We start from the raw sequence: 20,951 nt of genomic DNA on the forward strand, positions 1-20,951 counted from the left end.
ATTTGAAAATTTACTTTTTCTTGCTTTCCACCAGAAGAATTTAACATACAGAATCAAATCTCTTCAGCTACTTTGCAGTAACGCAAGAGTTAAAAAAGAATGACTCTTATCAATTTCATAAAATTCTTCTCGTAAAAAAGCTATTTAAAAACATTTCATGTGAAAAAATGGTAGCTTTACATGAGCCCAGTCCTAGCTAATTTAACCAGTGGAATGAATCAAGATAGTAGCACTTGGAAATCACAATAAGCATAAGAACTAGAAATCATTTCATTAAGAATCTGCTCAGAAGCTCAAGGAAATCCCCTGTAAAAGTCTTACATTGCTTTCTCTAATCTATAGTCTTAAATGCCTTTTGGATACAGGTACCCAACAACAAGGTGATTCCCCAAGAACAAATACAAACACACTTTCATTTTAAAATGCACATCGGAGAATTCACTCTCCTAATTATGAACTAATGAAATTCTTTCCTACTAGCCTTTGTAAGAAATCTAAAATGTCCCTTGCATCTTATAGAAAATCTAACAACAAAGTGAAATAATTTTCTCAAAGATACATGCTTTGTGCTCACAATGTGTTCTCAAGCTACATACTTCAATACGAAGCTGCATATATAGAACCAAAGAATCAAGGAACTGAAAACCTGTACTCCTAAAAGCCCCTGACTACATTATCTTTGGTGAGATGATAAAAACAAAAGTAAAGTTTACTGGATTTTGTAATACATTATATGGAAATTAAATCCTGCATTTGCATGTGGTACCATTCACATTTTGAGGGCATTCAAGGCCTTGGAGCTTATACATTTTTGTAAGAGCTACTGAGCACTACAGCTCCCATTGAGGAGTGAATGTAATACAAAGTCTTGATTTTTGAGCCCCAAATCACAAACAGAGACAAACAGATCACAAAACCTTATCATACTATGATTTCTATGAGGATGAACTACATGCAAACTGACATTCTTCATTCAAAGACTATGGTATCCCTGAGTAAGATATTCTGATGCTATTGAAAAATGCTGATCTCAACTTTTCTTTATATGATCTGATTTTTTTTAATCCAATCAAATACCATTTTATGCACCTTACTGCATCACTGTTCACATAAAATACGATTTAAAAAGTTAAGTATTTTCTTTCTGCAATTTTTACCAGTATTATTCCATATATCACCATATGTGGGACACTGCCACCACTCAGATATTTGAAAGTAAACAGACTCTTCCAAATGGTTTTATTAATTTCCTGTCTTCCTATTGGAAAGCCAGTACTGCATTTAAATGGTAATTCAATTGAAAGAAGATACCAGCAGTCAAAAAAGATCATTGCTGTCTTCTGCCTACCATTCTTAGAGAATAAGTTTGAAATTTCTTCATTTGCTGCTACCTGCTGTGTGATGTTGTGAATTTTAGAGATGCTTTCATCAGATGGTTTAATTACATGTTATAGTCTGAAGTTGATCAGATTGGGAATCTGATTTTTCACTTACGTTGTTTGCAAAGCCATGCCTTTCTAAATACTACACAAGGAGCACCTAAAAAGACAGTCCTGCTGTGAAACAAATTTAAAAAACTGTATAATAAAGGAAGTTGGATTTGTACTGAAACTGGAAAATAGTCCAGCACATATGCATTCTTAAGAATGCATAAGAATTTCATTCTTATGAAAGCACTGCATCTTTTGCTCAGTGCTCCAACACTCACAGTACTAGGTTCCACAAGAGAGATCAGTGACAGAACTCAAATGACTAATTTTGATTTGGGAAAAGAAAAAAAATAAAATAAAAAGAGAGAAACATCAAGGCTGAATTACTAAGCTTAACTAGGCCTGGTTTTGTAGCTCCACAGTCAGAGGTTAAAACACTGGAGTCTTGAAATATGTACTTGAATACACCAAAAGTGTGCTCAAAATAGCTTCCATTCTGATGGCTCCAAGGAAGAAGGTGCCAGCAAGTTACCAGTTGGCCATCAAGAGTATGGCGTACTCCAGCAGTTTGCTATCGGAGTATGTACTGCACATACTCAGGGTCAGCAACTGGCATGAGCTTCACTGCTAGTGAAGACTTAGTGTTGACGTTGTCTGGCAACCACAATGAATCATAGCAAGTCAAAATCTGTTCCTTCCCTCTTTGCAACGCCATCAGCTGATAATGTAGCCCTTGGGCAGCAGTTTGTATTACTTGACTCCACAATTTTTTCCCCCTGTTTTAGCTGTATTTCTGAAAGAAAAAGTCTTGGCCTATCTTCAGCAGAGATATATGGTGGCTGTTTTTACAAACACAGGCATCATGGGAATCTAGAGAGCAGAATGCAATTCCATTATGAATCTTTGTGTGCCATGAGCATTAAAAAGATCAAAACCAAGACCAGAAATAGAAGGATCCTGGCCAGTGAACCTATAAGTATGCAGATCAAACAGTTTTATTCCCATAAGGGAGAAATGCTAGCCAGTACAAAGACTGTTGTAGCTGTGAGGCTGTATGATAAGTTAGTTTCAGTCCCAAGTTCTTGGTGATCACAATTTTGAGATTGGTTACTCCAAAAGTTTAGTCTGGATTTTGTTTAGAATTAGAGAGGGTATCTCAAAGCTGAATTATTTCATTTTTGACAACTGTATTACCTTTTGAAAAATAATTAATATCAATCACAACAAAAGTAATGTCCATTATGAACTGCAGTTCATCTTAATAATAGTTACTACCAATAAAATTTCACCTGATTTCGCATTTTAAAGATCCAAATATAGCTTGGGAAACAACATAGAAGGGCTAAAAAAGGAAACATTTATACATTTGTCAAATCTTCCCTGCCAAATGTTCTCCAAAAATATAAAAACAGAACAAATTCTGGAGCAAATTAACTTATAGTTACCTAAAATATCTATTTTTGAACAGTAGCACAATGAAAATTGAAATGAACTCCAGAAAAAGTCAGGTACTATAGGCTTCATTCATCATTATAAAGCTACATATACAATAATGCCAAACCAGTGAACTCTTAGCTTTAGTAAAAAGAAGTCTGTAGCCTGTTTTTGGAGAAAGGAATGAAAAGATGAACCCCAGTGACACACACAATAAATAGTCCACTCATACCAAGTAATCAAACGTTTTGTTTTAAAGTCCAACTCATGATTTTCTGAGACATAGAACATGAGTTTGAACTCCTGGTTCAACAGGAGTTCAAGCAATATTGTTATAGTTGATTTTACTTTGATATTCTCATGTCTGCAAAAGCTCGGTTGCAAAGACTATAAGGAAATACATATTTTTTCAGAACAGCTATTTTGGTTATAGTCCTCGATGTATCAGGAAAACGCTTTTATTAGTTTCAGCTGTTGTAAATTAATAACTGCTAGACTACACTCACCATGAATGCATCTCTTTAAAAACAAATAAAACATCTGAAATAATAACAGAGGATTTGAATGGCATATTTATGGGAATTTATGTTACCATAATTAAGAAAAAAAGGAAAAGTATCTATTAATATTTACCCAAGTACAAGGAAAGGAAGTGTGATACGCATACCACAAGGAAAATGGCTACAGCTGCTTATTTTCCTACTTATTACTAGAAAACAGTTCTAATCAACAATCCTTTAGATAGTGAACTCACTTAAAGAGATAAATGCAGACTAGGCACTTTAAGAAAGTCTCTAGGAAAGTGCTGAACTATACCTTCTGAAGGACTATGGGTAAAATGGAGAACATTTACAACTTTTTTAAAGGCTAGGATTTCACTGCAGGGTCATAGTGGTTGATTAGCTAATATTTTTATTTGAGGTTATGTTTCTACTGCAAATTATAGCACATAAGCACTGGTGAGTTCTCACGGTTAACTTTCCCTCTCTAATTTGTTCTTCATCAAAAAATTTCTGTATGTGCACATACGTATAATACATATATACAATTATCGGGATGCTTTATTAGAAAAAAAGTCAAGAAGTCTTTTAAGAAAACAGGGAAATAAGCTCCTAAGAAAAATCCTGAATCCATTTGAAATACAGGAATATACCTCTAAGGTGTTGTCTGTTCAAATGCTTTCATACTCTTCACCTGAAGAGGCACCATATACATTTAACTTTCCTTTAAATGTGCAGACTTAGTGTTATATTCTGCTACACAGCAAGCACTTTGCCAAAGTATTCTTCCTTTTGGAATTGTGACTGTGCATTTCACTTCTTAGGGATTAACGAAACACAGTGATGCATGACATGAATTGCTTATACAGACTGCAGGAAGAGATGCCAATCACCTTTACCTGAAGTGGGAGACTTGCAACGTTCTAGCTCCAGGGAAACTGGACTGTCACTGAGTTCAGTCAGGCCTGAAAAAATGGAGTTAAAAAGTTAAGTTACAATTTAACAGGGCATGCTTCAACTTCTGTGGTTGGTGGCATTCTACAGTTCAAAGTCAAATTGGAGAAAGGAATGGTGTGAAAGGTAAGGAAATATCTATTTCAGAATAACTGCAGTTATCAGGCTGCCACTACAGAAATTTAAATCTGGTTTAAAATCACACCTCTTAAATAAGAGGTGTTATTAATTAAGATTTGCTTTCTGAATGCCTCTGGGAAGACAAAGACTGACTGTACCTAATAAGTGAAAACAAGTAAATACAGCTTAAAATTTAAATGTCTGTGATATGCATCAAATGAAACTCATTCATCCCTGTTAGACTGATATGGAAACAATTCTGTATGCTTCCGACTACTGCAGAATGCAGGAAGGAAACCATAAAACAGAAGAAAAAGACAGTTCTGGTGAAAGAAGAAAGTAAATACAAAAATTACTTCTACTGCGTAGTATTTGGATCTTTTGTATGAATTCACACAAGGTAGCTCATTTTAAAGAGCAGACATTATGATAATGCTACCTGAATATAACAAACAGTATCTTGGGTAAGACACTATATATATTATTTACTAATGTGTGTGAAGAGTTCATCTGCAGCAGTCTACCATGGAAGATGACAACAAGCAATGTTTACACTGCCTGAAAAGCTTAAGTTTTTGTCTGTTACCAAACCAAGGTTACCTTTGGTATAGATTGCATGTACATTGTGAAACATGCCCTTTGGCATGCAAGGGAGAGGAAACCTGAGCTCAAGTTATCCTTTACTATAGGCTAACTGTTTGTGTAGCCTAGTGAATATCAGCCCACAGTCCTGTGATGTGCATACTGCAATACTGACAGTGTGTCCACACACACACATACACAGAGAATAAATTGAGATACTCTTGAAATCAAGTATCTTATTAGGACTTCTCAATATATTTATATCTGGCACCATGTCTCTTGCAATGTGACATATATTTTAACTTCTATGGCTTCTAGACTGTCCACCTCTGAGACCCTGGCCTCTAAAATTTGTCTAGACTCTGTGTTAAAAAATATTTTCTGGTACCTCTCAGTCACCAGTGCTGGTCTCTTGGTACTAAAAATAGTGGAACCTTGACGTAGGTGTTGACATTTTTATTGCAGTGTAATTTTGAACTGCTCTAAAATATGGGGACAATTGTGAGAGAACTTTGGCAAAACAGCAGTACAGATGTGGCTTGTTAAGTAAGCAGTAAGGGCACATTTGTTCTTGACTTTTACATCATAAAAGATCACAATCTGGATATTAATGTTAACAAACAAAGGCTTTTTTCTCATTTTGAAAAATTTCTTTGAATCTTGCTTTGATTCAACTTAAAATCTTAAAGAGAGTTTTATATTCCAATCAGTTCTGAGTGCAACCACTTTTGGAGTTATGACAGAACTCATGCACTGCATCCACTCCAGGAACATCTCTACATGCAGCTTTCTAACTGCAAATCTGAATTCTACCTGATTCTAAGGACTCTCCATATACCATTTCAATCTGCAGATTTGGGACATACTTGATCTTCGGTTGCACAGCTTTCAGCGTGAATTTGACACAAATGTATAGCATCAGAGGCTTTGGACAAATAAAAAGAAATACTAAATTCTGTTTCTTTTCCAAAGTGTATTAAGTTATTAAAATTGTAATATTACAGTTGCAATGTTGTGATTAATGAACATTTTCTATATTGTGTAGAGTTAGCACTGGTGACAGTTCTAATGTCAAATCCCAGGTCAGATTTTTCTTCTAAATATAATTTCTTTTTTGTGAGCTCACTGAAACACTATCACCACGCAATGTAAATTATGCTGCTGTGAACTATGAAGGAAATACACCAAATCACACCACTGTTCTGAAAAACCAGGAGCAACCACAGTGAGAATACAGTTTTACAACTTACTACTCTTAACATACATTTCATGGTATGATATCTTAAAATAGTGAATATGTGAACTTCTCTACTAACTTAGACTTGTCAAGCCACTAATGGTCCCCACCAACAGATTCTTTAAAAAAAAGTGCAATAAATCACCACATTAAAGAAAAGTGGTTCAATCTGCCCTGCACAAAGGCATTATCTTAATCTTAGATACTTAGATTTGCTTATGCACTGACACTTCCAGAATTTCCACTGCCACAAGTCTTTCTTTTAATCAAATTATTATTATTATTATTATAACCAGTTCCTATCATCACTCATCCGAATATCCGAAGTCGTCTCTAATCTTACTAAATTTTCAGCCCCCAAGATGTTCTGTGACAATACTTGTGCAATCAAAATAATTCACTGAAAGGAACAAACATACCTTTTATCAACTTTTGATGTGCCACCTTTGATTTCAGTAAAGTTTATCTTTTGTTTCTCTTATGAGTTAAGAAAGCAGGCTCTCAATCTTTTTGTACTACTGCTTATTTTCTACAGTATTTTCTTAAGGAATCTTTTAAATAATTCCTCATATGCAATTATTTCCATGCAGTTCAGTTTTCTTTGACTCTCTGAGAGACTACAACAGCTACTGAAGTTACACTAGAAAAATACTTTCAATTTTCATTTTCAAATCCTGTAGGCCCAATTTGTGCAACCACAAAAACAGTCACCTGTGAGAAAAGGTATGCACTGACATTAGAATGAAACTGGCTTTGATTTGAACAAATTATAAACATATGAACATCACACAATGTGAAAATATTGCATATGTGGCAGTTTTAAAGACATATCCCATGGACACTTTTTGAAGTTTATTGTGATTACCATTTTCCCTTTATCAAAGAACCAAAAATGTACTGTATAACTGGGAGTAACCACTTCTGTAAATTCAACACTTAAAATTTCAGTCTATGATTACATTATTTGGACTGATCATTTGCTAAAAGCACCCAATGCTGTCACATCTTTAACACTTTAAATGATACATGGCAACAGATTAGAAGATACTGTAGGCTAGGTTTTAAGTGAATAGCCATATTCTCAGCTAGCTATAGTTTCTGAAGTATGCACTATACTTAAACATAAATCAAACATAGTATGGTACTTCAGTGTGGAGAAAATGGATTAGGATAATAATGGGTTTACTTACTGTTTTATGGATACTTACGATATTTATAAGCAATTACTGATCTATAAGGACTGATAACATACAGTTTTCTGTCTGCTTCTTTCACAGCTAAGATACTTTTGCTTACATCCTCTCAACTGGCATGTCTGAAGGAGGAATCAAGACTTCTCAGTGAAAAGTCTGGATTCTGAAAACTAGTTTCCAATAAATCAACACCCTCTTAACTTGCTGACTTTTTGGATGCTTCATAAAGACTAATCATTTTCTTTTTTTGTCGACAGATAGTATGAATTCCTAGTAAAAAACTGACTTTCTTTTTCAAGTTGCTATTTTTATCTTCTGCTGCCAATACTGTCTCTAGATGTGGTAAATGTACTTGCTTTAATACTTCAGAGTATAACTGACATAATAACACGTAAAACTTGATTTCAGTTGAAACAAAACAAAACAATTCTGCACTACTTCACAAAGATTTTACTTGTCTTGGTACATAGTCTTGCTACAAAAGAAGGCGGCTGCCAGCTGTTGTTACAACAAATAGAACGGGTCATCAACAGCAGAAAGCTAGCTCTGGCTTTCCACCTACCCTTCATTTTAGCCTCTTACTGTCCTGAGATTACTTTCCCTGACAGGATCTAATGGTCCTAAAATAGACATTCCGGTCTCTTTCATTTTATGGTCAGAGTTGAGTTCATTTCTCCTTCAAATTCCTTTCCTTCTTCTTGCTTCTCCCTTCCTATTTTCACTTCACAAACCACAGAATGTGCTGTCTGAATGTTAATGTCGAATTCTATTCCAGACTCTTTCCAATCTGGTTTGCACATGTATATCTTGCTCTTATCAAGCTCTCTATAGATTTATTTGCCAAATTTCAAATTATTCTACTACTGTGCTTTGCATATCAGATGTCCTTGACATTATTGATCATGTCTTCCCTTTGGAAAACCTACTTTCTCCAAGATACTGCTTCTTATTCCTATTTGATGTTTTTTTTCTCTCCTTCTTCAGCTGCAAGACACCCCAGACTGAAACCCTGGCTCTTTCCTTACCTCTCTATCCCAATATTCAAAGAGCTTCTCACCTACAAACAGGGTGATAAATATCTTTGTTAGCCTAATAATTCATGAACACAAATCTATAACTTGGATTCCTTTCATCAAAGTCATAGTGGTATTCTTCTCCTCCTAAAATTTACTGACAAGTGTTCAGACATCAACTTATCATGGCCAAGATGAACTCCAGTTCCTCCTGCAGAAACCTGCTCACTCTTCACTATCTTATCACAGTAAACAGCACCACTGTCTTCCCTTATACTTAAATCTGTGACACTGGTTTCCTCCATGGAACATCACACTTCTTTGACTCTCAGATTCAGGCTGGATATAAAACTATCTTCTTTTCTTGCTACAGTCATCTCCAAAATATGACTGATGAAACTCTAAGTATTTGGCTCATTGATGATATTATTTTTGTCTTTAATACCTGTAAATCTGATTCTCTCAGGCTGATCCTGGCAAGATTATCTTCTTGGTTCATTACTCTAACTGATTCAACTTCCAACATGTCTTTCCATTTTTATTAAAATAACCCTCAATATTTCATATTCATGCTTATGTTATCACGATTGATTCCTGTTTTTGCCTTGATAATACCAACTTCTACTGCACAATTTTCCACCCCCAAAATTTCTTTTCCCATCACCATCCCTTTTAAGAGAGGATAAATGCCTATTCAAAGTCTGTAAATCCATCCTCAATCCCTCCTCCCCTTAAAATTGGTATAAAATATACAGCAAAGCATAACCTGAGGATGATTTAGCAAATGGAGACTTGGCATAGTTACTGCTTACTAGTTAAGTTATTTTACATTCTATTATGAAATAATATTTTTGCCCTGTTCTTTGTCTTATTGTTAGGTGTGTCTTTTATATCATAAGGAATTTTAGGTCAGGGACTATCATTATATTTGTGCAGTACATACACCTATATAAGTAATGACCGGCAAAAACAACAACAGAAGAATTCCTGAGGAAAAGAATAAAGCTTCTAATGACCCAGCGAAGGAGTCAAACTCATATACTTCAGTTAGGACATATCCAGAAAGATTTTGGGGACTTTCCTGATTTTGGAATTATAGATAATAACCAGATACTGCATTTGTAGCTGCAAAAAACTCATGGTCCTTGTCTGTCAGTTTGGATGATCATGTTGGTCTTTCCTGGTCTTAGAATTTATTAACTTTATTTTCGGGGAAAAAAATCCCAAACCTATCACTGCAGTCTGTCATTCAGGTTCTCTCTTACAGACTTGAAATAAAACTAGCAAGACCTGATTAATAAAGGTTAAGACATTATAAACCAATGTTTTACACACCTGCTAAATGCATAACTGGCCTAGTCTTTTAAATAAACAGTCCATCTTTTATTAAGTACTATGAAATAAAATCACAGAAATAAGTTGCTGAGCAATCAGTGTACAGAAAGGAAATAGAATTTCTAGTGTGAGTATACAATTGTATTTTAATTGACATATGACTCCATATTTATGTGAAATCATGAAATAACCACCACCCCATTCTATCTTGCTTACACTGAATATTTAATTTAAAACTGCCTATCCAATTGTTCTGGCAAAATTACTTTAAAAACAGATGAATAGGAGGCATCCTGGAGACCTAATTACATATAAGCATTGCAGTTAATTAAGATACATACAGCTCATCTGTTGAACAGTCATTTTAGCAAAATTAATTACAACTTTGTTCACCACATTCTGCAGTGATGAATACTAATATTTAAATTTCATATCAGTCTATAACTTAACAATTTAAAAATATTAAAAGCATTATTTTTCATAACACTGATGCATTTTTTTTACCCACTTCACATTCTCTGTTGAAGATCAGAGCCATTGGATGGTTCCCTAAAGCCAAACACTCAAGATTAAAATTTAAAATTTCACAGTACCCAGTCCAATGCTTACTCATTTAAACCACATTGCTCTTCTGAAAATAAGGAAGAATTAATTTATAACTACAACCAGGCAGTGCCATTGCAAAGCAAGAAATGCTTCATATAAGTAGATGAACGCTGAAATACATACAAAAACAATGGAAGATACTGTCATCAATAACTTAACATTATTGAAAAATCATTGTAAGGCCCAACCTGCCTCAAGTAAATCAATGGACATAAGAAGAAAATGGATCTGAAATAGCTGTATAATATAGAAAATTGTCAAAACGAAGCACAATTTGACATTACAAGATGTAATAAATTTGCATGCATGCTGAATGTGTTTAAAAACACATTACAAAGCACAAACACATGTTTTAAGTCAGGCATATTCTGACTGTGATAAAGCTATTTGCCTAACCTTTATAGAACTTACTCTGATAGGAAGTACGGATCCGTTTCGTTAAATCTGGATAAAAGTTAGACAGGCCACGCATGCAAAAGTTGTCTTTGGAACATGCCAGTACACCAGCATCAGCAGCAGGCAGAGGAAAGAGAGAAAAAACAGTCTAAAGTGAAAGGAAGTGATATCATAACTAGCATACAGAACAGCCAAGGTGAAGAAATTTCAGCAGATGCTTACCTTCAGATTAAAAGATATAACAAGAAAAATAATCGAAAAAGTAAAGGATGTGGGATGGATGGTAAGGAAGCAGCTGAGCTTTTATTTCAGATGCATAATTTCTCTAGCAATCTCAAAATAGGTACTCTTAATAGTGCTTTTTTTGCCAATGAGCTCCAGTCTAGCAGCACTGCATAGCTGGAACATTGCCTTAAAGGACTGCCCAAGAATGTCTCTGACAGAGAGCAATCCTGTGTGATGCAATGCTGATACAGCTGTTTCCACGTCAGTCAGCCTTCACCTTTTGTACAGGGCTCGGCAGCATACTGCCTGTGGCTGCTCAAGTTATGCTGGGAGCTGCTATGAGTCTGGCCAGTCCAGACAGAGAAGTTAAATGTGGCTTAAAGCTTCTCATCGCTTCTCTCCTCAGCTCTGCCAAATTTAACACCTAGCACAGAGGAGAATTAACCTTGCTATGATTAAATGACTATAAAGTGAGATAAATGGTCTTTCAGGAATAGAAGCAAGCCTGAAGAATTGCATTTTATTCTCTAAGTTTTACTTTTCTTTGGCGTACCACCTTATTTCTAATGAAAACAGTTTCCATTTACTCTATGGAGAAACAGTATTTGATGATTTAGCGCAGGGCCTGCTGATGAACACGCTGATGTCACAGAACCACTATAATCTGCTGCTTTTATAATTTTTTGGATAGATTTAAAACACTGAATATTTTCAAACACATTCTAAAATCTAATTTTAAAACTTTGGAACTGTATAAATAACATTTCACCATTATGTCCGACTCAATTTACTATGAAATATGCAAACAGGTTGGCCAGTCTAGTGAAGAGGGCTTTAAACTAGGTGGAAGGGGAGGGGGGGTGTCATACAGACAGGGTAGACAAGAAAACACAAGTTGGGTTGGGGGGCCTCCAACAGGTGCTTGCAGCTGGGGATGTGGGTTTGGGACATGGCTATGGGCGACCCCCTTACACCTTTCCTGGGAAACCTGCAGGCATGACCACCTCTTTGAAATGCATGTACACCAATGCACGCAGCATGGGGATCAAACAGGAGGAACTGGAGATCTGTGTGTGATTGCAGGGCCATGATCTCATTGCAGTCACAGAGACATAGTGGGATAGCTCACATGACTGGAATGCTGCCATGGATGGCTATGTGCTTTTAAGGAGAGACAGGCCAGGAAGGCGAGGTGGTGGAGTTGCAACTGGAATGCATCAAGTTCTGCCTAGGCGGGGAGGAGGAGGAGGCGGTTGAGAGCTTATGGGTAAAGATCAAAGGGCAGGCTAGCATGGGGGACACTGTTGTGGGTGTCTACTACAGGCTGCCTGACCAGGAAGAGAAAGTTGATGAGGCCTTCTATAGACAGCTGGAGGTAGCCCCACGATCACAGGCCCTGGTTCTCATGGGGGACTTCAACTACCCTGACATCTGCTGCAAGGACTACACACCAAGGCACAGGTGGTCCAGCAGGCTCCTGCAATGCATTGATGATAACTTCTTGTCACAAGTGGTGGAGGAGCCTACGAAGAAGGGTGTCCTGCTGGACCTTGTCCTTACCAACAGAGACGGACTGGTTAGAGATGTGAAGGTTGGGGGCAGCCTTGGCTGCAGTGACCATGAGATGGTGGAGTTCAGGATCCTGCAGGAAAGAAGTAAGGCAACAAACAGGATTGCAACCCTGGACTTCAGGAGAGCGGACTTCGGGCTCTTCAGGGACCTACTTGGAGGAATCTCATGGGTTAAGGCCCTAGAAGAAGGGAGGTCCAGGAGAGCTGGCTAGCATTCAAACATCACTTCCTCCAAGCTCAAGAGCAGTGCATCCCAAGAAGTAAGAAGTGCAACAAAAGGGGCAGGAGACCTGCATGGGTGAGCAAGGAACTCTTGGCCAAATTCAGACAGAAGAAGAAAATACACAGAATGTGAAAGAGGGGACAGGCTACTTCGGAGAAGTATAGGAATGCAGCCAGAGTATGTAGAGATGCGTCGAGGGAGGCTAAGGCCATGTTGGAATTGAGTCTTGCAAGGGATGTCAAGGACAATAGGAAGGGCTTCTTCAAATACATCAGCAGGAAGAGGAGAACTAGGGAAAATGTGGGCACGCTACTGAATGGGGCAGGGGGCCTGGTGACAAGGGATACAGAGAAGGCAGAATTACTGAATGCCTTCTTTGCTTCAGTCTTCACTGCTAAGGGCAACCCTCAGGAATCCTGTAGCCTGGATGTGAGGGAGAGAGTCTGGAGAAAGGAAGACTTTCCTTTGGTTGAGGAGGATAGGATTACAGATCTTCTGGGCAGGCTAGACATCCATAAATCCATGGGCCCAGATGGGATGCACTCACGGGTACTGAGGGAGCTAGTGGATGTTGTTGCCAGGCCCTGGAGAACCGGAGAGGTGCCTGAGGACTGGAAGAACGCCAATGTCACTCCAGTCTTCAAGAAGAGCAAGAAGGAGGACCCAGGAAACTATAGGCTGGTCAGCCTCACCTCCACCCCTGGAAAGGTGATGGAACAGCTCCTTCTGGATGTCATCTCCAGACATGTGGAGGAAAAGAAGGTGATCAGGAGTACCCAGCATGGATTCACAAAGGGGAAATCCTGCTTCACCAATCTGATAGCCTTCTGTGATGGAATGACTGGCTGGGGAGATGAGGGGAGGGCAGTGGACGTTGTGTACCTTGACTTCAGCAAGGCTTTCGACACTGTCTCCCATAACATCCTCCTAGGTAAGCTCAGGAAGTGTGGGTTAGAAGAGTGGACAGTGAGGTGGCTTGAGAACTGGCTGAAAGGCAGAGCTCAGAGGATCGTCATCAGAGGCACGGAGCCTAGTTGGAGGCCTGTGGCTAGTGGCATCCCCCAGGGCTCAGTACTGGATCCCATCCTTTTCAACTTGTGCATCAATGACACGGATGAGGGGACTGAGTGCCTCCTCAGCAAGTTTGCTGATGATACCAAGCTGGGAGGAGTGGCTGATACACCTGAGGGCTGTGCTGCCATTCAGAGAGACCTGGAAAGGCTGGAGAGCTGGGTGGAGAGGAACTTCATGAGGTTCAACAAGGGCAAGTGCGGGGTCCTGCACCTAGGGAAAAATAACCCTAGGCACCAGTACAGGCTGGGGGCTGACCTTCTGGAGAGAAGCTCTGCAGAGAAGGACCTGGAAGTGCTGGTGGATGCCAAGTTGACCATGGCCTTGTGGCCAGGAAGGCCAATGGTATCCTGGGGTGCATTAGGAAGAGTGTTGCTGGCAGGGGAGGTGATCCTGCCCCTCTGCTCAGCCCTGGTGAGGCCTCATCTCGAGTACTGTGTCCAGTTCTGGGCTCCCCACTACAAGACACACATGGAGCTACTGGAGAGAGTCCAGCGTAGGGCTACGAAGATGGTCAGAGGGCTGGAGCATCTGCCCTACGAGGAATGGCTGTGAGAGCTGGGCCTGTTTAGCCTGGGGAAGAGAAGACTGAGGGGGGATCTTATCAATGTGTATAAGTACCTGAAGGGAGGGTGTCATGGAGATGGGGACAAACTCTTTTCAGTTGTCCCATGTGACAGGACAAGAGGCGATGGGCAGAAATCGAAGCACAGGAAGTTCCGCCTGAATGAGAGGAGGAATTTCTTCACTGTGAGAGTGACAGAGCACTGGCACAGGTTGCCCAGAGAGGTTGTGGAGTCTCCTTCTCTGGAGATCTTCAAAGCCCGCCTGGATGCAACCCTGTCTACCATGCTCTAGGTGACCCTGCTGAGCAGGGACGTTGGACTAGATGATCTCCAGAGGTCCCTTCCAACCTTACTGATTCTATGATTCTATGATTCTATGCAAACCAAAAAGACTTAAAACATGTAAGACTTTCTGACTTTTTCCTCACAAAAGTCATTTTTTTAAGATTAATAAAAAATTATGCCAAAATTTATCTGTGCTAATGGACTGATACTTCTAACATGCAGTGCATCATAATAGTCAGGAAGATAAAATACGCTCCTCTTAGTGTCATATTTTAAATAGTGGTACAGCTGGATTTAGTAAGTTTATATCGAGTTTTACTTCGCTAACAAAATGGCTAATTTGAGCTGCTTTTCCTATCTAAATAACATCTTTCTCAGGTATTACGTTATCCTTTGAATACATCTGTTTGTTCAAATACGAATAAATAGCTCTTGGCAGCAGATACAATTAACTTTAAACTGAAGTCTTACCTATTGGGCTGAACTTTGTGAAACCTAGAAGAAAACTGCATACAAGTCAGGTGACCATCAGAGTCAGAGACTGTCAGAACAATTCACTGCTTTACTCATTCCAATTTCTTAGAGACTCAGCTAAGGGGATTACTTGCTGACCTCCATCCCAAAAGCATAAACTTTGTAAAACATTCTGGTTTTGAGAAAGTGTCAGTATTGAAAGCATGTCAGCTTTCTTTCATCAAGTTACAGAAATTCCATTGGCTGGCAGATAGTCATGCATTTCAAAAGCACTATAAGAAGCCACAGGCAAAAAAACAAAGAACATATCAGGCTCATAACCACCATATTTTATCTCCTACCTGCAGCAAACTGCTTGCTTTTGCGAGGAGAACGGGGTTGACGCTGGTAAGGATCATTTGATCCATATAGGTCAAGGGTTCCCATGCTCAGCAGTACTGTCTTCTGCATGAAGTCCACTACAGCCAAACCGTTGCAGTTTCCAAATGCCACTCTGAGAACAGAAATGTTCCTCAAAGGTATTAATATGAAATTAAATAGTACAAACAATAATTATTCTACATTGTACAAAAAAAGCTTTCTAAAAAAACCTCTTCTCAAAGTTTGGATTTTATAATTTTTATAATTTATTATTATGGATTTGTAAGCTTGTATCCTGAAACAGAATAACTGACATTCCAAAAAGCAGACTGTCCACTTTAATTAACATTCTGTGCTACATATATTACAATAATATCCAAATGTTGCTTTACTGAAAAGTATCATTCTAATAATGATGTAAATACTGTAATATAAATTAAGACTAAGTTTAGACTAAATAGTTATATATAAATATAAAATACAGCGATTAATACATAAATATAAATAATGCATAAAAACATTTAGCTAATTATAAATTATAAATGGAATATGTTAAGCTGTGTTGTAGAATACCCAGATCTGAAGGATATTTATAAAACTTCTTTCCAAGTCCACCATTTCAGCTACATTACAGATTTCTGCTAAATCAGTCTGTAACCCTCTGAAACATTTCCACAGCAGGCATTTTGATGGTGGTTAGAAACATGGGCAAGATCTCCCAACTGCTATGAGATTACCTAAGATCTGGAAGGCAATCTCAGTCTAAGGAAAAGGAGGTGGGAACATTTCTTTCCTTTGCTGTTTAGTCATTCCCTTTAGAAGTATTCGGCCCCTGCTTCTGCTTTATTGCATTCTACCAATTTCCTGCTGACACTAATTTCAGAAAGGGGGAAGAATTTGTGTTGACCAGCAGAACTTTCCCCTCCTCTCTCACAAAAGATGCTTTATGTCCCTGTTTTTTTCATAGCTTGGAAGGTGTAGAGGTAAGGGGGGAGACAAAGCATGGATCTAGCTAAGGAAAAAGAATAAAAAAGGGAAAAGGAACAACAAGAAAAAAAAAAGATACTAACTATGTCTCTGTGTAGGAACTAGGAAAAAGCCTGAAGTTAACCCTAGCACACAAAACCCAGTCTATCTCAGCAGATAATATTTTTGTTCCATACTCTCAGTAACACATTGAGCCTATTTAAGATTTAGTATTAAAATAGAAAAAAAATTGACTTATTTCTGTGTAATTTAAATAATGGCAAATAAATTCACAGAGAACTATGGCTATCCAAAGAATCTATGTGCCAAACTCCTGGCTCTGCATTGCTGGAGACTCCATTTAAGCAGGAACTGATAATTATTCTATGCAAGTCTTTCCTTTTCTGTCAGACTACAGCTTTAACTCGCAGATAGAAAGGATCAGAGGTACAGCCACCAGGAAACTCAGAGTCCCAAACCAAGGTCAATCAGATTAGGAATCATTCTTGATCAAGTTCCATGATTTTACATAAAAATTGATGAAAGTTGTCAGTTCAAAGTACTGCAAGGTATTTGGGTACTCTAAAACTGAGCTGTGCATTCACCCCCATCTGACTCTTCTCAATATAGCTTCAAAATACGTTTAAAGAGATGCATTAATTTGTATGTAGAAAAGCAGTATGAAGAGAAGTAATGAGATGGAAAGGGAACTATGATAGATGAAATATGTTCCTTTGTTGCACATTTTCTCCTGCTTCCATCATGCAAATGAGGGGTCCATGTAGCAAATAGAAAAGGAAAAGGGTGAAAATAAGGATTTTTCTTATTTGTCAGTCTGGTGAATTAAGGTACCATGTACAACAGTGGTTCAAATTCTACTGATTGCCACTACATCATGTTTTCTACCCTAGACTTAATAGTGCATTTAGTACAGCATCTATGGATGTACTGCAAGCATGGTATTTTCCTTTAGTTGATTCTTCACTGATTTGTTGTCTAAATAGGAATATACTCCTGCTCAAAATGGGTACAAAATACACTTTTATTTTGCTATACTTTGTGCTTATTTGAGAAGATGCACTGGAGAATAAACTCCACGGTACTCCAACTCTATGTACTTATTGTACAGTTATATCTGTTCCAGAAATTACTAAAACACATTTCATTTAATCACAAAAGATTTTTTTATAAAGCTTCCTTGGGAGAAAAAGGAACACTACCAATCGTATTTGCCAGAAGACCATTCTGTACTAGGTTTTATATAAGTCTTCATGTTTCACAACACAACTGATTGATACAGAAAAGAAAAAAATTATTTCACTATTTTTATTGTCATTCTTGCACTTTTCCTTTAAAGTATTTGTTGATAGGCATGGTCAGATAAAGGGTATTGCAATAAAAGGACTACTTGTATAAATTTTGACAGCAATCCTGTGTTCATAAAAGACCAGCTAAGTGCAAAAATGGAAATATAAGCCAATATAAATGACACATGCCAGTCTTATCTATTAAGGCTTTAGGCAATAAAACTGATAGCCACTTGCATCTGAAAACGATTAACCTGAGATTTATAATTTTAGAAAACACAAACAAACAAAACCCACAAGAGTTAGTCAGTCACTCCGTGGTCAGCAAGTCATCAAATCAACAAAATGGAACACCAATTTGTGGTCAGCAGTTTCCAAAACTTCCTTAAGTTCACTCAAAAGCATGGACACACATTTCCTATCATATCTGAGAACTTAATTACTCTAAGGAGAAAATGAAAAATTGCTCATTTATATTAATAATGCTTCTGAGGAAAGAGAAGAAAAACATTTAGGTGAGATTACTGTTAACAAGCCTTCAAATAAATTCCTAACACTTCAAATCTTTTTACAGTCAAATACAAAATAAGCACAATAAATTTCTCAAAGTTGAGTTCTGAATGGAATTAGTTGCTAGGAGAAATTCTATTCTGTAAAGAAACTTCACAGAAGTGTCATAAAATCCTCCTCAGCTATTCCTTGACAATTAATATTTAGATTGTTGCATATATGGAGCACAGGAGCAGGTAATAAATTTTCAGCAACTGTCTTCATTCCAATAAAAGGTACTTTGAGTTATATTTAGTATTTTCATTTAACCTTGCAGATATTCAAATGCATTTAAAGAATTTTGTAATTTCTGCTTTTCTACTTTCATTATCTTAATAAGTTTGAAAGTACAATTTGAGGATTCATTGTAACACAAATAAGATAGGTGTTAGTATGTTTAATTTGTAGATTACCATCACTAAAAATAAACAAAATAAATAAAAACAGATAAAATTTCCCAATGCCTCTGTTGGTTTATCTTTGCTGAGATAAATTTTTTGCATATCTTGGTTTAGTCCTTTTTCGTGGCTGCAGTAACATCAAGGACACCAAGTTCCTACTACTTGTAATACATAGTTACAGAAATAAAAATCATTAAGAGTACCGAAAGCAGATACTCCAGCACACACTTACTCACTATCCTATTCCTTCCTCCTAGTTAAACTAGCTACTATAGGAAAAAAATAGAAAGGCAAAAAAAAAAAAGATCCAAATAAACAACATCACAACTAGCATTACAAAAACGACATATCCTCAAGCTTTATGCTGAAATAACACAATTATTTTGTCAGATTGAGGCTAGATAGCAGGAGAAAAGTAAAGCATCAAAAAAAATCTGATGAAAAGAAAAGGTTATCACTTCTCAGTATAGGCTGAGGAAAAGGCTGAGAGAGACAACTGAGAGGAAGACAGGAAGAGGGAAAGGACTCTGCAGAAGAAATTCAAAGAAATACTTTTTTTTGGTAAGCTTTGTAGTAATGTTAACTTTAGGCTCTGGGGCTTTTTTTTTTTTTTTTTTTTTTTTTTTGATCATCTTACATGCTTATCTCTGAAACACTTATATATGTAGTAAACTTGTTTTTAAAGCAACTGTCCTGTAAACTTTTACTGTTGCTAGGAAAGGAAGCAATTTAAAATATTTTATTGAATCAGGTATGTTTAGGAAAGCATTGTGAGTGCCTGCAGCCAGATACTGGCTTAAGGCCTGAGACCTGTAAGAGAGCAAATTAGGCAAAAAAGAACAATTTTCACAAGTGACAAATGCATCCTGGTATGGTAAAACAAAAGAAATTTCTAGTCTCCATGACAGGCAACCGTCTGGAAATTCAGGACAAAAACCCAACACAAAACAATCTCTAGGCCACAGTATTTTTGCACAAACGTAAAGGCTCTGCTAAAAATTTCCCAAGTGTCTGAACAGAGTCAAGTGATCTATTGAAAATCAGGGGGGGTCAGGCACTGAATACCCACTGAGGCTTACGCTTTTTATTGAAGTAACATCTCCCATAAAAATCAGTTTAATGTATCTGGGCAGCTCTCAATGGAAGAAAACATTAAAAATCAGCAACTAAATAGAGCCAGAGCAAAACACAGACACATCTACCTGCATTTTCATACAGAATTTAGCATTTAAATGTTCCTTACTCAATTTTCAGTTTCAAGCCCCTAGTTCTTTTGTGAAAATATACAATCTATTTCAATACATGTATGAAGATTAGTGCACAAAAATGTTGCAATCACAAGAGAACTTCTCAATTAAATATATGAGGTCATGATAAATGACATTTAACACTTAATCACATCACTAACTGGTATGAAATGTATTTAATCTTGGTGATCCTTTCAAAATATCTTTGAAAATTATAAATCTGAAAGATGATCAGATTTTGTTTGAAAGGACGAACAAAGTGATCTGAAAAGATTCAGTCATTTAACCAGGGATAGTAAAAGTATTTGCAATAAGGACAGTTTAGTATCTCATATTACAATCATGAGTCACCTGTCCAAGCAATTTTTTCCCAAGAATGTGGGTAACAGCATGCTTTGATTTTTTCACTCTGACTTTAAGGATCTGCAGAGAACTCTGAAGTACAACCAGAACATACACCATTTGGCGCAAAAAAAGAATAAATCAATACACCTTAGTTCTGAGTTACTTACAGTCCATAAGCAGAGTTTACAGCAAGACTGGTAATCTGTTGTGGAGGCTCGCCATCCACCCACACCAACTGAATAACAAGATCTGCTTGGTATCCAGGAGGCATTCGCACAGGTCGAGTCTTAACACTAAAAAGAAAAGGGTAAAAAGTTAGAACAGAGTGGGCAATGAGTAACAGCTCCTTCCCTTGAGGAAATACTAGTGAAGTAGTTACGCCTTAATCAGCTGACAGTAGTTCTAGCATTTGTAACATATTGTGAATATAGTGGTACGTTGACACTATGCATTGCAATTAGAACAGGTATATTGTGGAGGAATTCCAAGTTTTGATTTTCATTTCTACTGTAAGAATAAATCTGAAAACTTCAGCATTCACTAGAAGAGAAACTCTGGAGA

General features: G+C 37.3%; 1 protein-coding gene across 2 annotated transcripts in view; it reads right to left on the reverse strand.

The window, feature by feature from the left end:
- Positions 1 to 20,951, reverse strand: part of STXBP5L (syntaxin binding protein 5L) — a 195,663-nt gene that overhangs the window by 37,856 nt on the left and 136,856 nt on the right. The window contains exons 17-20 of one of the 2 annotated variants that reach the window (XM_062571688.1): positions 20,558 to 20,683; positions 15,557 to 15,708; positions 10,816 to 10,887; positions 4,264 to 4,329 (exon numbers count right to left, since the gene is read on the reverse strand). In XM_062571688.1, the coding sequence (XP_062427672.1) occupies positions 4,264 to 4,329; positions 10,816 to 10,887; positions 15,557 to 15,708; positions 20,558 to 20,683 (416 nt within the window). The remainder of the gene's footprint in view (positions 1 to 4,263; positions 4,330 to 10,815; positions 10,888 to 15,556; positions 15,709 to 20,557; positions 20,684 to 20,951) is intronic. The other variant, XM_062571698.1, reaches the window with a different exon arrangement.

Source organism: Rhea pennata, chromosome 1 (genome assembly GCF_028389875.1).
Source record: "Rhea pennata isolate bPtePen1 chromosome 1, bPtePen1.pri, whole genome shotgun sequence".
Lineage (NCBI taxonomy): Eukaryota > Metazoa > Chordata > Aves > Rheiformes > Rheidae > Rhea > Rhea pennata.